The 21,401-nt window shown below is 39.4% G+C and overlaps 1 protein-coding gene across 5 annotated transcripts in view; it reads left to right on the forward strand.

Annotated features, from left to right (window-relative positions):
- Window positions 1-21,299, forward strand: part of ALMS1 (ALMS1 centrosome and basal body associated protein) — a 77,317-nt gene extending 56,018 nt beyond the window's left edge. For 4 of the 5 annotated variants that reach the window (XM_074587187.1, XM_074587190.1, XM_074587191.1 and 1 more), the window contains 8 exons: window positions 1,274-2,469; window positions 5,055-5,169; window positions 6,392-6,646; window positions 7,788-8,032; window positions 9,165-9,348; window positions 9,552-9,615; window positions 13,843-13,942; window positions 20,808-21,299. In XM_074587187.1, coding sequence (XP_074443288.1) covers window positions 1,274-2,469; window positions 5,055-5,169; window positions 6,392-6,646; window positions 7,788-8,032; window positions 9,165-9,348; window positions 9,552-9,615; window positions 13,843-13,942; window positions 20,808-20,852 — 2,204 coding nt within the window. In that variant the 3' untranslated portion in view covers window positions 20,853-21,299. The remainder of the gene's footprint in view (window positions 1-1,273; window positions 2,470-5,054; window positions 5,170-6,391; window positions 6,647-7,787; window positions 8,033-9,164; window positions 9,349-9,551; window positions 9,616-13,842; window positions 13,943-20,807) is intronic. The other variant, XM_074587188.1, reaches the window with a different exon arrangement.
- Window positions 21,300-21,401: the final 102 nt, after the last annotated feature.

Genomic DNA, 21,401 nt, shown 5'->3' on the forward strand with positions numbered 1-21,401 from the left:
TTCCTCCTTGGTTGTGGGACTTGCCACCCTTTTGCTGAATCAGTGGCAAAGTGTGCTCAAATGAATAAAGGAAGACCTTATTTCCAGTTCTGTCTTCATCAGTAGATCACAATCATGGAAACAAGACTGTTTGAAACAAAACAAAAATACAAACAAAAAACCAAACTTAGCAGGAATGTTGGAGAGCTAGAGAAGAGCTGGTATGAGTGTGATTCCTGCCATTAATGGAGCTTGATAGGCATTTGCTGACAGCTCTCCATTACCTAGTCACTGATGTTACCATTAGTAAGTGGACCATTCTTTTTTTGTATTAACTATTTATATTAAAGCTATTACTATTCTATAAGGCATCTTTAAATGATACGCTTGGCTAAAATGGCATAGAACATCTTGGAGTAAGAATAGGGACCTGGGAAATCCTTCTGGCACTAGTATCTATAATTTCTCCTTTCTGCGTTCATGGTTCATTATATAATTCAGTCCATTATACAAAGAACATAACAAGAAACACATTTTTACTTTCTAAAATTTGATTATTTTTTTAACAGTATATTGCAAAGGACTTTAAAATTATTTTGAAGTATATTCCTGCTAGTGCATGCTGCATGCATACTTGACGTATGTCTATTACAAATGAGTTTATAATTGGATTTCTGCATATAGTCCTTTGTAATTTCAGATAGTAGCATGTTCTGGGGGGATTTCACTGCCGCTTTGAATTAAAATCTGTCATCTAAGCTTGAAAGCAAAGCAGGGCTAAATCTTGATATGCTATCGGAGATGGTTCTAGGAGCTGTACGGAAAGTGGTATTGGTTGTCTTATATATAGCGCTGTTCTGAGTTAGTTAGGAGAAGATGTTAAGGCATAGCGTCAGGGGACATTTGTACTCCCTGAGCATTTGTCTGAGAAGAGGCAAAATGAGTTGTGGCTTCTATCATGAGTTTCCATAAATATAAATAAAGGTTCAGTCCAAATTTTGGTCTGGAGCCTAGTTACCTGTGGTGTATCTAGATTCCTCCTTCAGATTCAGTTGGATATAATATTCCCTTGGATTCTGTGTTGCAAACAATAGAAAATATTATTTGTATACTTTTAATAATGCCAAAACTTCATTTCTAAGTTTGCTGCATTTTGGGTACAATGATTCCTGCTTTTAATCCCTTGAAGTGATTGGAAAGTGTTAAGATGAAAATCATCCTGGTAAAGATTTGCGGTTTGCTACTTGCTTCCCTGTAAAGAAACAAAAATTTAAAGTTTTTTCGTCTCTTCTAGAACACACACATCATTCGAAGTCTGTAAAAACCACTCATTCGGTCTTCAAATCTGCACAGTTCTACCTTCATCATCCAATGCCCATGTGTGAGAGCTACTTCCTGTCTAACAGCGAGCTGTCAGAAGACAGTTCTGGTATTGGACATGCTAGACCTTCCTCAAGGGCTATCTTGCAGAATCGGAAGAAAGTACATTGTCATCGACGTGTTTTCTCTGTTTGTCATAAAAAAGATAGTGAAAATGAATTCTTTCCACTCACTGCAGAAGCAGATTACAGCAAGAATGAGGATCTAAACGTTAGCACATCTTTGGGGAATGAAACATCAGGGAAGGACCTACTTCAACATGGCAGAAGAGAAGCAGAACAAAAGGCAGCTAGAAATTATCCTTTGCCGTGTAGCCAAACAACTTGCCTCAATGAGACTGTGGAGAAAGACCTGTCACCGAGAAACAGAACCCACTCCAGTGGTAGCTTAGATGAACTCTGGGTTAAGTTTTTGGAATGCCAGAAGAGACACCAGCACCATGATTTTAGGAGTAATGGTGAGCTGTCCCTTGTTGAACGCCTCGATAGATTGGCCAGGGTCCTCCAGAATCCCATTAAGCATACACTAATAACAACAAAATCTGAAAAGAACATTTCTGAAAGGGAAATTAAGGGAAGAGGGCAGAAGAAAATAAGACTGCCAGAAAAGAGCATGTCTGAAAGTACATTAGAGCCTAATGCAACACATGTTGAAGAAAGACCGCGTATCACCCATGATAAAAATAGCCTTGTTGAGCTCAGGAAAAATAGGCCAGGAGAGAAAATTGTCTGCCACATGAATAAAATTTTGGAGCACCAGCAGTACTTGGAAACTCCTAGTGACACTTCCTCAGAGACAAGGCTTAGTGGAGATCATGGTACCACGATCAGTTCTGCCACCTCAGAATCAGATGCTGTGACCCAAACAGAGATGGAAACTGCTACTCAGACTGAGGTGAGCAGTTCTGTTTCCACCATTGACACAGCCAGGCTGATCAGGGCTTTTGGGCATGAAAGAGTGCGGGTGTCACCAAGACTCTCCCAGCTTTATTGTACCATCAACCACCAGAAAATTTGCTCTGAAAAGTGGAACAAGGGAAGTGGCAAAGCAGTGGGTGTAGAATATCCAAAGGTTACTTCTGAGAGACACAGGAAAAGGAAAGAGATCCAGGTATGTGGCCAGTTAGACCAAAAGACAAGTTTAACTAATATTTATAGGAGCTCTTAAACTGCTGTACAATAGTAGAGTTTGTTATTTGGAGAATCATCTAAAATTTCACAGTGTGTTGTTTACAAGGTATGCTTCTGTCTTTGATTTAAGTAGCTCAAACAAGTCCTCTGCCTTTCCAGGAATAAGGATGGCTTAAAAAAGATTTTTATTAATATTTTTATTTATAATACTTATTTAAAGGTAAAATGAAATTGTCATAAACTTTGCAACATTAGGACCGTTAATATTAATTAATATTAATTCTGACCATCTAACAATGAAATTAGGATCCAACATTTCTTGCATGGTTGCAGTATTTAGAAGATTATTTTATTCCATATTCCACTCATAAGACTAATCTTTCAATATCTGGACCGTAAAAACATCATCAGGTCTTTTGCCTGTTAAAATCACCCACGAGATAACTGATTGCAGTAATACTTATATGAGAATAAAGACTCACTATTCCCGGTGCTTGATGTTGCATTGAACACTTATGGCTTTAGAAAGTAGTGTCTTTTATCTGCTGATGTAGTGTTCTTTTTTAAAAATACATATAGACACATGACCCATCTCAAATAAGGAGTGAGAGAGTGAGAGAAAATTGATGGCAAAATGGCAAACTTAATTTTAAAATCCAAAGTTTGGTAATTTCTGTGATGCTTGGCAGAACAGAATTCAAGAAGTGTTTTGTTTTGTTTTTATTTTAGTTGCAAATATCTGGTTTAGAGACAGATATTTGCTTTATAGCATAAGCCCTACTCCTAGAGAGACTACTGTACAAATCTTTCAGGCGAGTGCTGGATTTTGTAGCTCAGTTTTTTATGAGAGCCTATTGTCAGCTCTGCTTCCAGAAAACTTGGTTACAGCTTTTTTTATTTATAGATGCTGAACGCATCCCAGAAGGCTTTTATCTATTCCAGTTTCTGTTATTTCTAAAGCACTCTTCAAGCTGCCATCTGGTAGCAGGTAGAAAGCTAAAGGTTGCGCTGTTCAGCTGCTGAAGGGCTTTGAAAGCACTGAACTGAATATTCTAGTCCAAATAGGAATATGCATGTCAATATTCAGTATTGAATGGCTGCTTAAACTTATTTCTGTGGGCTGATATGCATGTGCATGTAAATGGGTTATCTTGGCTTTTTTTCCTTACTTTATACTGTCTTCCTTTTTGCTGAGCACATATTCAAATTTGCTTCTGTTCTCTGAAAGAAGATACATATCTACTACATCTGTCTAGTGCAGTCTACTAGAGTTGAAATAGTTTTATGAAACTAAAAACCAGTTCTTGCCACTATGCATGAGAGTAAAAATTGCCTCCTTTTAATGTTGAAATGAAATTGCTTTGCATTGAAGTAGTGATAGCAGAGGTTCAATAAAAAGGTAATAAAAAAGCCTCTGTTCATTTCCATCGTGGCTGGCGTTATGAGTTACTAATAGGATACTAATTGCTATGATCCAGGAAAAAAAATAATCTGTTTCATAATTAAAAATTAAATTCAGCAGAGTTGCAGAGATTGGTCTGTGCCGCACTGTTGGATTTGAAGCCTGGGGAAACACTGTCAGTTAATTGCTGTTAATAAAGCACTAACCTTCTCTCTGTTGTATATAACCAAAAAGCTTGTGGACTAGATGCATTACACTTACAGAGTATATTCCTTTTTAAATGGCTGTAAAGTTATAATGTGTCATAAATTTAGATTAGTTTATTGTAACAAAGTTGTGCTGCTTACATTCCTGCAGCTGGAACTTCTATTTGCGTAAATGGTGAAGAGGTGAAATTAGTGTTTTGCCTAAGCCATGATCTTGCCACGTGTCTCCTTTTTCTTGTTTTTATTGAGTTTAGTTTTCTCCACCTGGAGAACTTTGTGTAATGAGGATCACAGGGTGAGAGAATTTCCCATGTTTTGAAAGGACTTTGCTCTTCCATGCCAGTGGTACAGAACTGGAGTTCAATGTGAATTTATAAAGCAACCTGTTAATCTCTCAAGACAGTTTGTCCCTCCAGCAAATGCAGCAACCTTTTAAAGGCTTTTGGGTAGGAATGTAGGATTCGGTTTAGATGTTTATTCTTCCTCTTTCCAAAGCAGAAATATTTCACAGACTTTGCGGTCTTTCGTGAAAGTACAGCTAACAGATGATCTTGCCCCACAGCAAAGGGTTATTATAAGTCTGTCTTGGCAGGCCACATCGTCTCAGGAACTTTGGACAAACGAATTGGAGGATGCTCATCACTGTACAGAATCTGATCACAGACAGGCTCTTGCCTCCAAAAACCGCACACTCTTCTCACTAGAACAGGGTGCAGAAAGTGCATTGGGGCATGAGGATAAAGTCAAGGCTGACTGTTGTGTGGCACAGCAATAAGAGACACTGATCAGCCTGTGATAAATATCTAAATAATAATAGAATCAAGGTACAAGTAAAGAGTGATGGCTATAACTTTTTTTGCTGTTTAAAACCTACTTTCTGTTCATTTTGCTTAGTATTTCAGGAATTTCTGTTGCCTTTCTTGGTGTTTTTTTTTTTTTTTTTTTTTTTTTCCCTAGAAGGCAATCTCCCTTTCATTGGATTCAGCTTCTGCAAGCAGCAGTTCTTGGGGACCAAGCTCTGCTCTTAGTAACAAGCGACGGACACGTATGCTAAACAAAGGTATCCAAGCAGGTGAGCTGTTGAATTCCAGATTTGTCTGTGTTTGCTTCTGCCTTTCATCTCTTTGGAAACTTCTCCAAAGTCTGTTGTGTGTTTCTGGTGATGGGTATGTACACGCAACGTTCTTCAAATTCACTTTGAATGCTTTTAGAGAAAGATGTTATGTTCTAATTAAAATGAGCCATTTCATTTCCTTTCTTGGTCTGCTTGAGTAGTACCCAGTTTTATCACTTACTTACAAGTTTATTAACTTAAGCTTCTGATCTATTTCAATAATAAAGGTGGACTAATGGTATTTTTTATATATTTTTTTCTCCGCAAGACATCTGTTACTTGCAGAATACATTTTGTAGGCATATGCTGTTTCAGAAGGCAACTGCAGTGTTTCATATTCTTCTTGGTAATATTTAGGATGTTATATTCTATTTAAAACATAAGCTGATCCTGGACTAGTGCAGTTCTGCATTTGGGTTTTTCTGGTGGCAATTATCAGTTTCTTCATTGCTGTCATTTACACGCCAAGTTGCCATTATAAGATTAAGTAATGGCTTTGTTTTATTCATCAGACATATCAATTATTTATTTATTCCTGTTTTTTTTTTCAGTGTGCAAGTGGATTGAATCACAAAAGTATTTTCATGGCTTGTTTTCAAGATCATGTTATGACTTTTTGAATGTTAGTTGACATCTTCCACTTTATATGTTTCTGTTAAATATTTGTAGTGCTGTGAGCAAACCAGTCCTCTATAGCTAAAACATTATTTTGTATGGGATGCACTGCGTAAGCTAACAGGTCTAGAAAAACGTGCGGTTCCATTGTCCAAAAGGTAAAGCTGTATGCTGACCTGCCGTTGTGTCTTTCAGCAGCAGATTTGAAGTTGACTCTTTACATAGTCAACTCAGGTCCCCATCAAGGGGCATAGCTGGTTCAAGTTTAGTTCCCATCCCCATATGTATATATGCTTGCTTTGCTTGGGGTGCTTGCTTTACACCACTTGAATTTTACTCAGATTATTGTATAGTAACAATTTTGAGTCACTGTAAACCCTCCTTGAATTGGAAGTGGGAATATAAAAGATTTTCCTTTTGGAAGATGGGAGTAAAGAAAGTGATCCTTCACCTTCGAAGTTAAAATTGAGGGTTACCCCCTGAACTACGCATGTCACACGTGCTGATGTTGAAGTACTTCCAGCTGCTCTGGAATAAGATGTTACTGCTTTGTTTTCAACTACAGGAGACTTGGAGATTGTGAACAGCGCAACTAAGAAAAACACTCGAGATGTTGGTGTGACTTTTCCTACCCCAAGATCTAGTCAGCCAAATCAGTGGCCCCAGGAACCCTGGCATTGTGTTGATGGTATTTTTGGAGAGTCAGATGGCACGGTCACAGATCATCAGGCAGCAGGAAGCAAGGATAAGCAGAAGGGACAGCCAGGCAATTTTTCTGTGGAGAAAAGGGCGAAAAGGAACAGGCTGCATTTACCACAAGGTCAGTCCAAAATACACTTTCTCTGTGGACCAGAAAAGCTCTATGTCTCAACAGCAACTAGCAAAATATGTGAGGAGGATTTGCTAGGACGCAGAGTAATACACTAGTACAGTCAGTTCTTATTCTGTTTTTAATCAGTGAATTTTAAACAAAAACACTATGTCAAGTGAGCTTTCTAGCGTTCTATTATGATGGCATTTTCAACCAAGCAACCTAGACAGCAAAGGTAGTAAGTAGAAAGCAAGGAATAATACAAGAAAAGATGAATGAGATGGGAATCACATAGACACTTAATTTTGATTTTTCAAGGTATAAAAGGTTCTGTTAAGCTCTGTGTAACTGGTCACCGTAAACTGTATTTACTGTTTCATGTACTGAGGCTTCAAAGAACAAGTATTTCTTTGGGAATGCTTGAGGGAAGATTGTGGTACCAGAAGAACTAGACTTGTCTCCCTCTTTTAGCTAAAGTTGCATTTTTGGGCTGATGGTGTAGCCTCTTGACTGATGGTTTATTTTGAGTTGTGCTTTGTTTTGTTTGTTTTTTTTCCAAATTTCCTGTCAGTCTTCATAATATCGTGATCAAATGTTTAAAAATGTTTTCCTTAGGCATCATTGTTGTTGTAGGGACAAATCATTCTCTCTCATACTGGTTTAATTTAGAAAATTTAGAATATCTGTTCGCAGTACTAGGTGATGTATTCGAATCCCTTTATGTATGTAAACTGTGACTAATCTAATTCTTGTATACATATTTAAAATTTAGAAGATGTAAATCATTTGATCTTCAAAAACATCTATTAAAAAATATAGGGCTTAGAACAGCACAGAGGTTCCTTAAAAATGTGTAATTGCTGATAAGTATTCTTTCTATAGAGAGAGAAACTTGCAAACTAAGTTATTTTGTGCCTTTTTAAAAGTGTGGTTTGATAAAGATTTGCTGTTTTTTTGACACTTGGCAAAGGAATTATTTTGAAACTGCCAAAGGTGTCTGCTATGGAGTCCCATCTTATTAAACTGAAGTGAGTATTTATTGCAGTGTTAGGCCACTGATTGTGTTTAGGTAAGGCTGTGAGACATAGATGGAAAATAGGCACGTGTGTTGTCTACATATCTTAATTATCTTTTGTGGCCGTTTTAACAGGAATGTCATGGTTTGTCCAAGCAGAAGACTTGAAATCTGAATCTAGGAAGGAAAACCATTCCAATTCCTTTTCTGGTCCTGGTCCCTCTTGGTTTGAACCGTTGACCAGCACAAAGCCTTGGAGAGAGCCTCTCCGAGAGAAGAACTGGCAAGAGCAGCAGCACAGCAACGTGATTCAGCCAGCAGTTCTGGAAAGAGATGCTGAGAACAGGTCCTTACGACCGTTTGTGAAGCTTACGCTACAGGTAAAGGGACTCTGTGCTATAAGGCTGCTGGGATCTCAGTAGGATTTCGGGAGTAATGCTGAATCTTGTGGGAACACATTTTCTTCCTTTTTTTGTTTTGTTTTATTTTTTTCTTTTGTTATTTCACCTTTATAATCAGTGGAAGTCAACATGTTACAGACCACTCCTACTTAACAAAAAAGTTAAAAAATAAATAAATAGCAAAACCAAGAAAACCAATGAATTTCTTAGTCCTGTTTGGTTATGTTAATCTGGCTTTCCACAATATGCTAATCTGTTTGAATTGACCTAATATTTTAGGGCTTAAATAATTTTTCTTTAGGAACTAGAGAGGAAGTAGCTGACATAATGTCAAGTCATACTTGCTTCCATGTAAAAATAATACTCTGTGATGTACATAGTAAGTGATTAAATGACCTTTAATTCATATAGTGCTAACACTGTATGTGTGTGTATATACATACACATGCGTACATGGTGTACACTTCAGATCAAGTGTGATCACTCAATATCTGTGGAAAAATACAGATGGTAATGTACAGAAATATTTTTGAAAAAGTTTGTCCACAGCAAGTGAAATCCAAATTAGGAGGTGCTAATTTAGGTGCACTTCAGAAGTTTCTTTAAGTTCAGTTGCATCTGCTCATGTTCTCAGAGACTGCTCTGTGATGGAAATTGAAGTGTGGCAAACCAGAGGTAGTAGGAGATCGCTTTTAAAATTCCACTTCTGATCCAAAATGAATTGCTAATGTTGATGTGCCCCCCGATTTATACCACAGGAGGCTGTAATAAGTTACAGAATCTTCTATGGGCTCAACTTTGTGGACTTTGCTATGCTTTTTTTGAGAAAAGATTTGTGTCCCTTTTGCTAATTATTTTAGCTTTTTTTTTTTTTTTCTTTCTTTTTGGCCAGTTAGTCTTCTATTTGTTGACATATAGCTTGTTAAACAAGATCTCTGAGTATCTACCCAGCATTAAGGCTACAACATTTTGTATGTGATACCAAATACTACTTTGGGATTTTTTTTTTCCCATGCTTCGGTAATGGTGTTAGATATCTTGATTATTCCCTTCCAGCCCTCGGGAGACAGTCTGGCCACTTCACACTTTGCTTTGTGTCATCCCATTTCAGGAGGCTCTTGCGGTGCATCGCCCTGATTTCATCTCCCGCTCTAGAGAGCGTGTGAAGCATCTGAAGCTTGTAATGGAGGAAAGGAGGGTACAGAGCGTACTGCAGTCCGAACGAGAAGAGCTATTTAATCCTCCGGAGAAGAGAAAGGGCTACAGGAATGCAAGTCACATGCTGTCTGACAGAGGTACCTTCATGGTTCTGCTTTTTATGTTCTATAGGAATTAATGATTTTCCACATTATACTTAAGGGTGTATTTTCAATAAAAACATTACAATTATTTAACGTTATTGTGTATAAGAATCCATAACTTAAAAAGGACTCACTGCAGTAATATTCTTTGTGAGAAGTAGACTTTTCATTCTCTTATCTCAAAATTTTCCATTTAGGTTTTCTGATTAGAGAAAAGAGAAGAACAATTCCAAAGAGTGAAATGGTTCAAAGATCTAAACGGTAAGGTTAAGAAAATCTTGTTTCAGGTAGATAAGTGACCTGAGTAAATGGGTAGGAAAAACGAATGAATTGTATCTGCAGTCAAAGAATTCAGCTTTTTCAGTGCAAGATGCAGGCACCTTATCAGAGGGAGAAAGCACCTATATAAGAAATCCAAGAAACAAGATCATTTTTAAAAAATTATTTCTGTAACTAAATCTGAGTGTTCTGCTGCGGTATCTGCCGTCCAGGCACTACATCAGACTGTGCAAGTACTGGATCCCAAAAGAAGCAGAAATGTAGGGTTTGGGCCACTGGAGTGTCTGTATCGTTTTAAACATTAACAAACTAGGTAACTGGTGTGGGAAGTAAGGCATTGTTTCACCAAATGAAAGTAGCTTAATATAAGAAATAACTACTCTCAAAGGAATATGGAAGCTTTTACCCTTGATGAAAACCACCTTATGATAGATTTTGCCTTATTTTTGATTCAAGTAATTCATATATAAAGTGCACACTAGCAGTGTAGTAAACATTTTGAATGCCTGTGCTACAGAGAGAGCATGTGAAGATGTAATAAAAAAATGGAGTCTATTGCAGCTGTATTCTGAAATGGTAGTGGGGTCAAGGGGAGGTGGTTTGGAAGAGTACTAGTTGAGAAACAGCATAAATATTTAAATAAGACTCATGAAGTCATGTCTGATAACCTGTAAAATTACATAAAAATACAATGATACTGTAAGTTATTTCAGAGTCAAAACAAAGATCAAGAGTATACTCTGAGGCAAAGGATATTTAAGTAGTTGGGATTTCAGCATATATGTAAGTGCTTTGTTGCATTGAAGTTTTGGAATGTACATGCTATATTGAGGGAAGGGTTTGTGCTATGTGAAAAGGGCAATGCTGTGGGCCGGGACTGTTTCACAGCATCTTAATGGGTAGTCGCAATGGGATGGAGAGCATCTCAATGGATTTACAGGTGACACCAAACTGGGAGGACCAGTCAGTATGCTGGAGAGTAGGTCTGCAGTTTCTAGAGATCTCTGCAGGCTGGGGGAAAGGGCCAAGAGCAATCTCATGAAGTTCAACAATGATAAATACAAAGTCTCTCCTTGGGACAAACACACCCCCCTCCTGCCAAGGACACCCCACTTGGCAGTGTCTGAGGACAGATTGTCCGGGGAGTGGCCCTTCTGGAAATGGTCTTGGGGGCCTGACAGCTGGTGAACAGCAGATTGAACACGAGTTGTCAGTATGCTCTTGCAGGGATGAAGGCCAGCTACTCACTGCAGGGAAGTGGGTATTACCTCTGCTTGGCACTGATGGGGCCACAGCTGGAACCTCTCTCCTGTTCTGAGCTGTCACTACAAGAGAGAGGCCTGCCTCTGGTGGAGGCCACCAAGACACTCAGGAGACTGGAGCATGTGCTGCATGAGGAGAAGCTGCAGAGGCTGGGTTTGTTTGGCCTGAGGAGGAGGAGGCTGAAGGTGAGGATCTGGCAGTGGTGCTTCCCTGCCAGAAGGAGGGCTTAGAGAAAGAAAGAGGAAGACTCTTCTTGGAGGTGCACAGTGACAGGACAAGCAGCAGTGGTGATGTTACAGTAAGGAGAAATTCTAACTGGAGACAAGGAAATCACTTTTTTTATGAAGAGGATGGTGAAGGGCTGGACCGGGACCCGCAAAGGTGGTTGAATCTCCATTGTTGGAAGTAGTCACAAGTTGACAGGATGAAGCCTGCGCAACCTGATCTAGCCTTGAAGTGAGCCCTGCTTCAAGCAAAAGGTTGGACTAGGTGACCTCTGGAGGTCCTTGCCAGCCTAAGTCACACTGTGATTCCACAAAATATCTACTGGAATATGCAATATACAGAAGAAACCCCTTGATATATGTGCTGGGAGAGTTCAAAAAGAATGTTTTATTTCAATAGCTTTTGGCATTTGGGAGTATTTTTAGAGCATTAATAGACAGGTGGCAGAAGTGGTACATAGGGTAAATATGTCAGTTCCCCAAGGAAAGCATCTCCACGTGTTTTAGCTGGAGTAGAGGGTTCGGGTCACTTGGATGCTGAGGTTGATGTATCTGAACTCATGTATTTTCAGAAACTCTGATTTCCTAGTAACCAAAGTCAACACGACTTCTGTGGAGACTGATCTGGGCAGTCACACTTGGTGACTTCTTTTTATTCTTGCTGCTTTCATACTGCAGCTCTCAGTTGGAGCTGAGAAGTAATTTATTCTGTACCATTCTTTTGAAATCCACACCTATAATGAGTGCAGAAGCTTTTTCTTTTTCTCCGAGGATATAAATGGAATTTCTCATGGTGAGTTAGCTAGAGGTAATGAAAACAATTTTCAAGGAATTTACCCTGCAATTCTGCATTGCTCACTTCATGTTCTAAACATCTTTAGGGTGGGATGATTTGTGAAGGGTAAATCTTGATCTTTTGTTGAGGGGAGCCCTAGAATGTCAAAAGGCTTTAGAGAGTGGTGAGATGGTATCAAAGCAAAACCCCAAATCTTGGTGGTATCCCTGCCCCCATCCAGTGGCACATGCACGGACCTAGCATCCTCTGCTGCCTTCCAGCAAAGCATGAGAGGAATAAAATAAACATCAAGAGGTGAATTATTTCCTCTTTTCTGTAGTGGTAATATGCGTAGTGACATTTTTAGAAAAGATGATCTCCTAAGAGCAGCTGCAGAGTAGAAAAATAGGGATACACAGGAAGGTAGGTTACTGAAAGAAGTGCAGTTGCCAATTTTTTTTTACTACTTTTTTTTGGTGTTGGATGTGTATTTGCTTGCTCATCAGTTCCACTGTGACGTCTGATGGACTGGTAGACACATTTGCTTGGGGGACAGTAGAAGCTACAAATGTATATGGCTCTCCCTAGCTGATGCTGGTGAATTAGACAGGAGATAATATTCAGTACAGAGATTTGTATTTGGTCCTTGCTTTCTTGGTTCTGCCTACTTACTTACTCATTATCGTACAGCTTCCTATTACTTTGTTTTCCAGCTAACTTCTCATCTTTCTCTCCTTTGAAATATGCAAGTGACACCTAACTTGCACTGACTAAATAGCAAATGGGTGCAAACTGATAGACATTTGCCTCCATCACTTCTCTTGCCAATCTGAAGTATTACTTGTTTTCCTGCTGGAATTAGTACCAAGAGAACTGTCAAAGATGCCCCCCCCCCGGCTGGTGGGCTGCATTGATTTGCAATGTTCAAAATGGAGTGTGTTGTAGTACTTTCAGATAACATGAGTTGAAGGCATAGATGTCTTTAAAAATATTGAAAGTGCCAACAGTAATTATGCAAAGATATGATATTGACTTAAGAATGAAACAGTCTCTAAAAGAGTGTATTGTATCTGTAATGAGTTTGTTTGTTTGCTTTCTCTTTGCTGATTATCAAATCAGCATGTTAAGAAAGGAGCAAGATCTCTTTTGCTTTAAGTATTACATGACTGAAATTTTTGAACATCATTAATTTCCACCTCCCATAAACCTCAGTGTTTTTGAAGCTGCATATTTCTTCCTTAATGATCTTAAAGGAAGATGTGGGGAAGGCAGTGTGAGTAATACACTGCCATCCTAGATGTCAGGCCCCTCCTTTAGATGGTAGCATGTAAGACAGACTAGAATAGTGCACTGAGTCTGTACTGAGCACCAGTCACCTTCTATTCGGTTGAAAGTATCCCTTGCTGTTTGGTTCTGGTATGGGAGGAGTTCAGCACTGGAGAAGACAAAGCATTTGCCTAAACAGGGTGACACTGTTGAATGCGGAAAATACTGAAATTTTGAAAAGATGCCTAAATAGCTTAAATCAGGTTATTCTTGTGATAAAGGTGTTGCTATCAATGGATAAACGTGTTACTCGGAATCAGCATAACCAGCACAGAGAAGCAGTGGGGCTATTCTGTACTGAAGATATTGAAGCTCTACCTTTTGCAGCTGGGTAATCATAGCAGCTCTATGGTCATTTTAATGTTATAAATATTGCTTTTAGGAGGTGCTGCTTGTAAGAGAAAGACATTATGGCATGTGGGAATTTCCGGTATCACAACTGCTATGTATTCCACATTTTCCGTGTGTGACACTAGTAAACCCCCAAATAAATTTTTCTATGATGTGGTTGGCTAGTAGCCTTTAACAGAATGTGAACATAAAACAGAGGATGTGGGTTTTTTTAATATCAATAACTTCCTTCCAAGTCACTATTTTTGACTTTTTGTATTTACACTTAAGGATCTATGAGCAGCTTCCAGAAGTGCAGAAGAAGCGAGAGGAAGAGAAGAGAAAAATGGAATACAACTCATATCGCCTGAAAGCACAGCTTTACAAAACGGTATGTGTTCTGGTCAAGTATTTATACTGGAACATTTTAGAATTTTTTTTCTTGAGATCAAAAGCATTATGGTAATATTTACTAAATTTTTTATTCTCTGGTATTATTTTGCAACTTCTAGGATATATCAGCATTTAATCAGGGTCAAAGCAGTCAAACTTAAAATTTGAAACAAAAAATCCTCTTACCTAACTTAAAATTCTTCCAGTACCTACACGTGACCTATGGAAAAAAGACAAGGAAGCATGGTCCTCATTAAAATACACCCAAAAGGTCTTGTGCAGAGTCTTGAGGGCAGAATAGAGGGATCACGGAGCTTAGTTAAAGATGGTATTTCATGGACAGGCTCTTTGAACTGGAGGCTGCTGGTTTTGCTCTCAAGTACCCTTGCTGTAGATGTATTTGGCTTACACAATTCACAGCTATCTTTGCAACCATGGTTAACAAAGCCTGGAGTCGTCATTCTTAATTTTACTTAGTGGAGAACTGTCAGTACTGGTGGTAACTTGTTAACTTTGGGGGCTGTGGATTTCATCGTTACGTGTTTGTTCAGCTGATAGTGTGGTCTTACCGCACTGGCACTGATCAGCCTTGGATCTCCTCTGTCTGGCAAGCTGTAGAATAAACCAGTATCCCTAAGCATGGGTATGACTAACTTTGAACCACAAACACTTGTCCAGCAGTTCAAGACCAGTTTCTGTGCTGGGACCTCACCACAAAACCAGCAGGAGAGCAAACGTGGGGTGAGGACTCCAGGATTTTGGTGAGCAGAAAAAGGAAGCAGTGGGGCCCATTTTGCTGGGCTGCTCTAAGACTGTGCTGAATCCTGGCTCATTCTGCCATGAAGCAGTGAGATACCTGCAGGGAGCTGCTTCTGTCCCAGCTGAGAACTGCTGCTTGTACTCTTCTCCCTGGCAGTCCCAAGTTGTGCAACATGTGTTTAACAGACACACACAAAGCACGGGTTTAATTCATGATAGAAAGATTGAAGAACCCTGTGCTAGAGACTCGCCTGGGTTAAGCACGATATGTAACAAAGAAGAGAATCTTCTGTCCTTATGCCCTCCTGTGTGCACACATCTAATTATCTAGTATTTCTGTGTAACGAGCAGTATCACAATGATGTGACAAATGTCCTGATAAAACAGAGGAGGCCCATTTGTCCCCCCTGAAAAGTGCATCTCCAAAACTGACCAGTGTAGCATTTTTTGAGCTGTTCTAGGCATCCATATGCTTAAGCTTTCTCTTAAGACTTAATAAGAACTGAAAGATGAGAAACAGCAGTTTGTAATGCAAACACTGAGGTTCTAACCTGACTTACCTTCTCCCACTTTAACTAACCTGCATGCCATAACACGTAGCCTTCCAGAGAACTCTGGCAGCAGGCAATAAACTGCATTATAAGCCTCAGTGGTTTAAGGACATGCATTAAAAATTAAAACTCTCTCTTTTTTTTTTTTTTCCCCTCTGGGTCTTAAGGTTGCACTTCAGTTTTAGCATTGCAACTCTTTCCTGGCTAAGTTGTCCTACCAGAGCTGGAATAATGAGTTTAGCTATTTGTTGGGAACAGCAGTAATTGGATTTTAAAAGTCAGGGTTCATAACGCAATGCATTATTCAGAATACCTTCCTAATCTGATTGTAGGTACTTAACACTAGAATTACTTGAATTTGATTATATGCTTTTGCAGGGTATATTCAGGACATATTTTTTTCACTGGTCTGACAATCTCAGATGCCGGTACAGTAAGGTCTTAAGAGTTAACGAATGCTGGCAGTTGTTGACTTGAAGTAGGATTGTCAGGTGGAAGCAGAGAGAAGATCAGATCAGAAGTTTTGTATATAAATGTGGTTTTGATTGGAAGAGGGATGATGATTCATTGCAGTCAATATTGTAATCTTTTTGTCTTCCTTGATGATGCAGAATAGCTGTAGTGAGTAGCTGTAAATACAGTGAATGGTTTGTTTAGAATTTGGTTAATATGTTGCTGAGAGCATCAGTTTCTAAGGGGATCTGATTATGCATGAAAAAAAGAGCCACAGATTTTGTGGAATGACTCCAAAGATGACATAGAGTATTAGGAGAAGATGGCTGGTACAAAAGCTAGATGAAAAACGTATGTAATGTAGGGTTATATAATTTAAATGATCTGTAGCACTGTATCTCTCATAGTGAAAAGTTTGTGAACTGCTGATGTAGAACAGCAGATCAATACTCTGGAATAGATCTGACTCTTATTTTAATTGCAGTCACCTAGAGGAGTCTTGTTGTGCCTTACACAAACCTAGCAGGGGACAGTTCCTTCCAAGACTGTTTGGCATGTATCCAGACAAAGCTCGGGAAAGGAGAGGGAGGCAAACAGTCAAGTGCCCTGCTCGAGTTTGTGTGGGTTAATGGTGGAGCCAGGCATAGTACTCGTATTCTCTGACTCCCAGGTCAGTGCTTAGTGGCATGACCTGTCCCTAATGAAACTTCTTTGTCCTTCATTTTTTGTACTTTGACTGGCTGCCACTGGACATCTTGATGCGGAAAGCATGTACTCATGCCCCAACCACTCCAGAGTGCAGCTTAGTAGGTTAAACTGTTGGTGAAAGTGTCTGCTGAGGCATCCTGTTCTGGAATGTCTGAGGCTTATGCTTATATTTTCTTGTCTGACTTTCTGCTGTGCAAATGTTAATACCTGGCAGAGGAGCACTAAGGAAACAGCTGGGCAAGTGGGGATGTCTGAAACTGCCAGGCCAGTTTGCTTAGTGAAGGAGAGTCTGAGCACTTACTTTCTCCCAGCACCTGTGCCTGAACACTTTATTGTAATAGTGAAGTGTGCTTATAGCCTAAGTTTATTACATTTCAGCCATGAGGTAATATGGTGCTGGGACACTGGTTGCTTCTATTTCTGTCACTGACACCAAAGGAGTAGACATGTAAAAGTAAAACTAGGCATACACCTCACTAAAAGCAGTACAGCTGGCTCTGAGGATGGGATTATCTGGCAGTACAGTGTGCATACCACTTCTACAGGGCGTTGAGGGCTCACAGGTTAAGGGTGATTAAAATTTGGGAAAGGAAGCAATGAATTAAACATGTATACACACTCATATCTGTATGTACATGAACATGGACAAGTGTTGTTTGATGAAGCATCCTCACATCAGAATTTAAAGATATGTTAGCTATAGCTGCATATTGATGTAATTTCTGGGACAATGCTTCTGAATTAAAATGAACACCAGCTTCTTAGTAATGTATTGTGAGTAGAAAACAAACAAAATTGTATGTTCCAGTATGAGCAATGACAGCTACTATGTGGGACACACTGCTCTCTGCAGGCAGTGTGTGTCTCCTCATTAGCTGTAGGGAACCAAGAATAATGATCTTAGTGTCCAGGTTGAGCAATGAGATGAAACTGAGTTTATTTGGCTCAAAATAAGTCTCCAAATTAGTGAATATATATAGACAAAATTTGCTTACATTTTGTAAAGTACAAGTGAAAATATTAATACAGGACACCTGGGAAGTAAGGGCTGTCAGTGCTTGTTTTAAGGCATTTATGTGCTGCAGTGGAAGGTGAGGAGAGAATGAAATAACAGTTTTGTTAGCATCGAGTGAGGATGGGATCCTTGTGAGGAAACAGTATGGACTCATATATAACTGGAAACTTATCAAAATTCCAGTGCTTGAAATCAACTGAGGGTTTCCAGGCATTCTTAATTTTTTGAATTGTTAAATACTTATCTTTATTAAGATAGCAAAGTTATTTTTATCACAGATGCGCATGAGTCTGGGCTGATGTTCTGTCCCAGTATCCCTTTGCTTTTGTACTTTTAATTTCAAATAGAGCATAAAATTATACCAGTCAGATAAGGGAATGGTGTGTGCCCTTTAATTTTGAAAACTGTTTAATCGAGACAGATTTCTGGTCTGATGACAGTATAAATCAGAATTCTTTGAACCCCAGTGAAGTGAAAATTAATTTTATGAGTTTATCGGATACAAATTTGTCCTATTACCAAGGCTTTTCCATTAGACATAGTAGTTGGTAATTTTTGTAAATAGGGAGCATGGGAGAGACCTTAAAGCTTAAAAGGCTAAAGCGGGTAGCAAAGTTATTAATTTATGTTCTTCCCTCTACCCCTTAAAATTAAAAACGATAGTAGCATTCAGGAACACTAAACACCATTTCATTTATAGATGGGACATGTCCTTTAGAGCCTGTGGAAGATAGGGGCCACAAGGTGTCACTACCCTATAGGAAAAAGCACATGCTTCTAGAGGTGTGAAACTGAATTGCACTTTGCTTGCTGCTTTACAGTAATTTTTGCTTAATGTTTGTTTTTCATCCCCTTGGCTACATTTTCCCTCCTGTCAGCAACGTGTTAGGGTTTTTTTTTGTTTTGTAGTCACTTCTGGAAGTGGAGCAAAGAGGGGAGATAGCATCTAATTGCTAACTGGGTTTGCTTATTAGATTGCAAAAGGGCCTGTGAGCTGTAGGGACTCTTCATAGGTTTTGTGGTATGAGGCATTTTGAGCCCTTCTGAGGCTTCATAAAGTACTGGGGACAGATTCCATGCTGAGATTCACATCAGCAGCTTTGCTGCTTTTTATATTTATGTATGTAAGCAGAGTATATTCTGCGTTGGTATATACACTATATATAGTATGTGTATATACTGTATACACACATAGTGCATACTCTGTGCGTATAAAGAGCTGAGCTGTGTGTAGCATTCATCTGTGTGGTACAAAAGGTCACATCAGGTAACGGCTGTATCATTCCCGCTGCTGTTAGTAATCTATGAGGTATCCAAAGCTCTTACTTTATTGTATACTTCTATAAAGCTATGTAGTATGTATCATAGAATCACAGAATAGTTTAGGTTGGAAGAGGCCTTCAAAGGTCATCTAATCCAGCCCTGCAGCAATGAGCAGGGACAGCTTCAACTAGATCAGATTGCTGAGAGCCCCATCCAACCTGACCTTGGATGTTTCCAGGAATGGGGCATCTACCACCTCTCTGGGCAACCTGGTCCAGTGATTTGCCACACTCATTGTAAAACGTTTCTTCCTTGTATCTAGTCTAAATCTACCCTCTTTTAGTTTAAAACCATTACCCCTTGTCCTATTGCAACAGTCCCCATTTTTCTTATAAGCCCCCTTTAAGTACTGAAAGCCTGCAATAAGGTTTCCCTTGAGCTTTCTCTTCTCCAGGCTGAACAACCCCAACTCTCTCAGCCTGTCCTCATAGGAGAGGTGTTCCAGCCCTCAGATCGTTTTTGTGGCCCTCCTCTGGACCACCTCCAACAGGTCCATGTCTTTCCTGTGCTGGGGGCTCCAGAGCTGGATGCAGTACTCCAGGTGGGGTCTCATCAGAGCAGAGTAGAGGGGCAGAATCACCTCCCTTGACCTGCTAGCCATGCTTGTTTTGATACAGCCCACTACTCGAGCTTGTCCAGGTCCCTCTGGATGGTATCCCGTCCCTCAGGCATGCCAGCTGCACCACTCAGCTTGGTGTCATCTGCAAACTTGCTGAGGGTGCACTCGATCCCACTGTCTACGTCATTAATGAAGATATTGAACAGTACTGGTCCCAATACGGACTCCTGAGGGACACCAGTTTTTACCGTTCTCCATCTGGACATTGAACCATTCACTGCTACCCTCTGTATGTGACCATCCAACCAACTCCTCATCATCCAGACAGTCCGCTTATCAAATCCCTATCTCAAATTTAGAGATAAGGATGTTGTGGGGGATTGTGTCAAAGGCCTTACAGAAGTCCAGATACATGACATCTATAGCTCTTCCCTTGTCCACTGATGTAGTCACTTCATCATAGAAGGCCCCTAGGTTGGTCAGGCAGGACTTGTCCTTGGTGAAGTATGTATTCCATGCTTCAAAACACGAGTGATCTGCCAGCTGAGCTAGCAGAATGTGGTGTTTAATTATCTGGATTGCCCATTGCCATAAGAATGGGTCACACTAGCAGGTGCCTGGAGAAGAATACCATAACAGAGCCAGCATTAGCAGTACTTCTCAAAGATGCTCTACCAGTCTGGTGTAATTTATGTCCAAAGGGCTTTCAATCCATTTTTGGATTGGTGGCATTTTTTCTTTCATGAATTTGTCCACTTTCTTTGTGAAGTGTAAACGTCTGGTGTTTGCAGCACCGTGGGGAGGAGTTCCACAGTTTAACTGTGCAAGACCATGACTTTTCACACAAAGTATTCTGTGGGGGGTTTTGTTTTGTTTCTTTAAAATCTATTTCCAGCTATTTTATATGATGCCTCCCCAGATTAGTTTTGGAAGAGTCCGCCAATAACATTCCTTTTTCACCTGCTTCAGGTTGCTTTCATCTCTTCCCCTTCGGTCATGGCTTATCCCTCCCACTGTAGCGAAGAGCCCTAATTTATTGAGTTGTTTATTGTAGAAAAAACTTCCACTATGCTTGTTACTCTTCTCCGTAGCTCTTCTAGTTTTCCTGTGTCCTTTCATAAATGTATCGCAAACTGGAGAACACGGGACGCCCAGAAGTTTGTATTCAGCAGGTGAAGAGCGAGACATGCATCATGGTGGTTACTTGATGGAAACTGTCTGTCAGCTCATGTCAAGGTGTATTCTGACTCCTTAGACTTGTTTCTGACCATTTCCACAGCAGCCAACACAGGGACATCCTGGTGGTTTTTATACCGATGAGTGAGAAACAACTAGTCTGCTGTAGCTGTTCTAAAATATGTAAACAGCTATTTCTTAGTGTTGTGTTACCCCTTGATATTCTGTTCAGAAAACTTATTAACAATATCTTCATGCTTAGCACTTTTAATTTTTAGAGGAATAATAATCATTCTCTCGCTTTGTTTTTATCTTTCAGAAAATCACCAACCGTGTCTTAGGGAGGAAAGTGCCTTGGAACTGATAAAGATCTGTTCAAACGAAGGTGTATTGTGCTTATTAAATGTGCAGCATAAAGGAGATTGTGAAGTGAAAAAACTAATGCAGTAAATACTCGTGCAGTGTATGTTTTGTGGTATTCACTTGTGTAATTTTTGTACTTATATAATCTTGCTGTATTTAAGAATCAATAATTTGATATGAATGACAGGTTTTTAAATAAATGGATGGGTTTTGTAGTGGTGTTAACACGCTTCCAAAGTAAACATAGTTTGGAAGTACTTGGTTCATAATATATTTATAACTACCTGATTGGAACAGTAGTTTTATATATTTATTTTAAATTGTTTTTAACAATTATTTTTTATTTTTTTATTTCCTATCTGAATGTAGAAAACTCACTTGTAATGTTTTGTAATGCAAAACCCCCTTAAATAAATAACATCAGATCAGTTTGTAATAACTGTTGCAGCAAATATGAAATGTATCTTCGCTGTCAGTATGGACAACATCTGAAGAAATTGGGCCGTCATCACCTCTTACTTTACCCAACACAGAACTTAAGCTCTTACAG

This window comes from Larus michahellis, chromosome 5, assembly GCF_964199755.1.
Source record: "Larus michahellis chromosome 5, bLarMic1.1, whole genome shotgun sequence".
In the NCBI taxonomy this organism is placed as follows: domain Eukaryota; kingdom Metazoa; phylum Chordata; class Aves; order Charadriiformes; family Laridae; genus Larus; species Larus michahellis.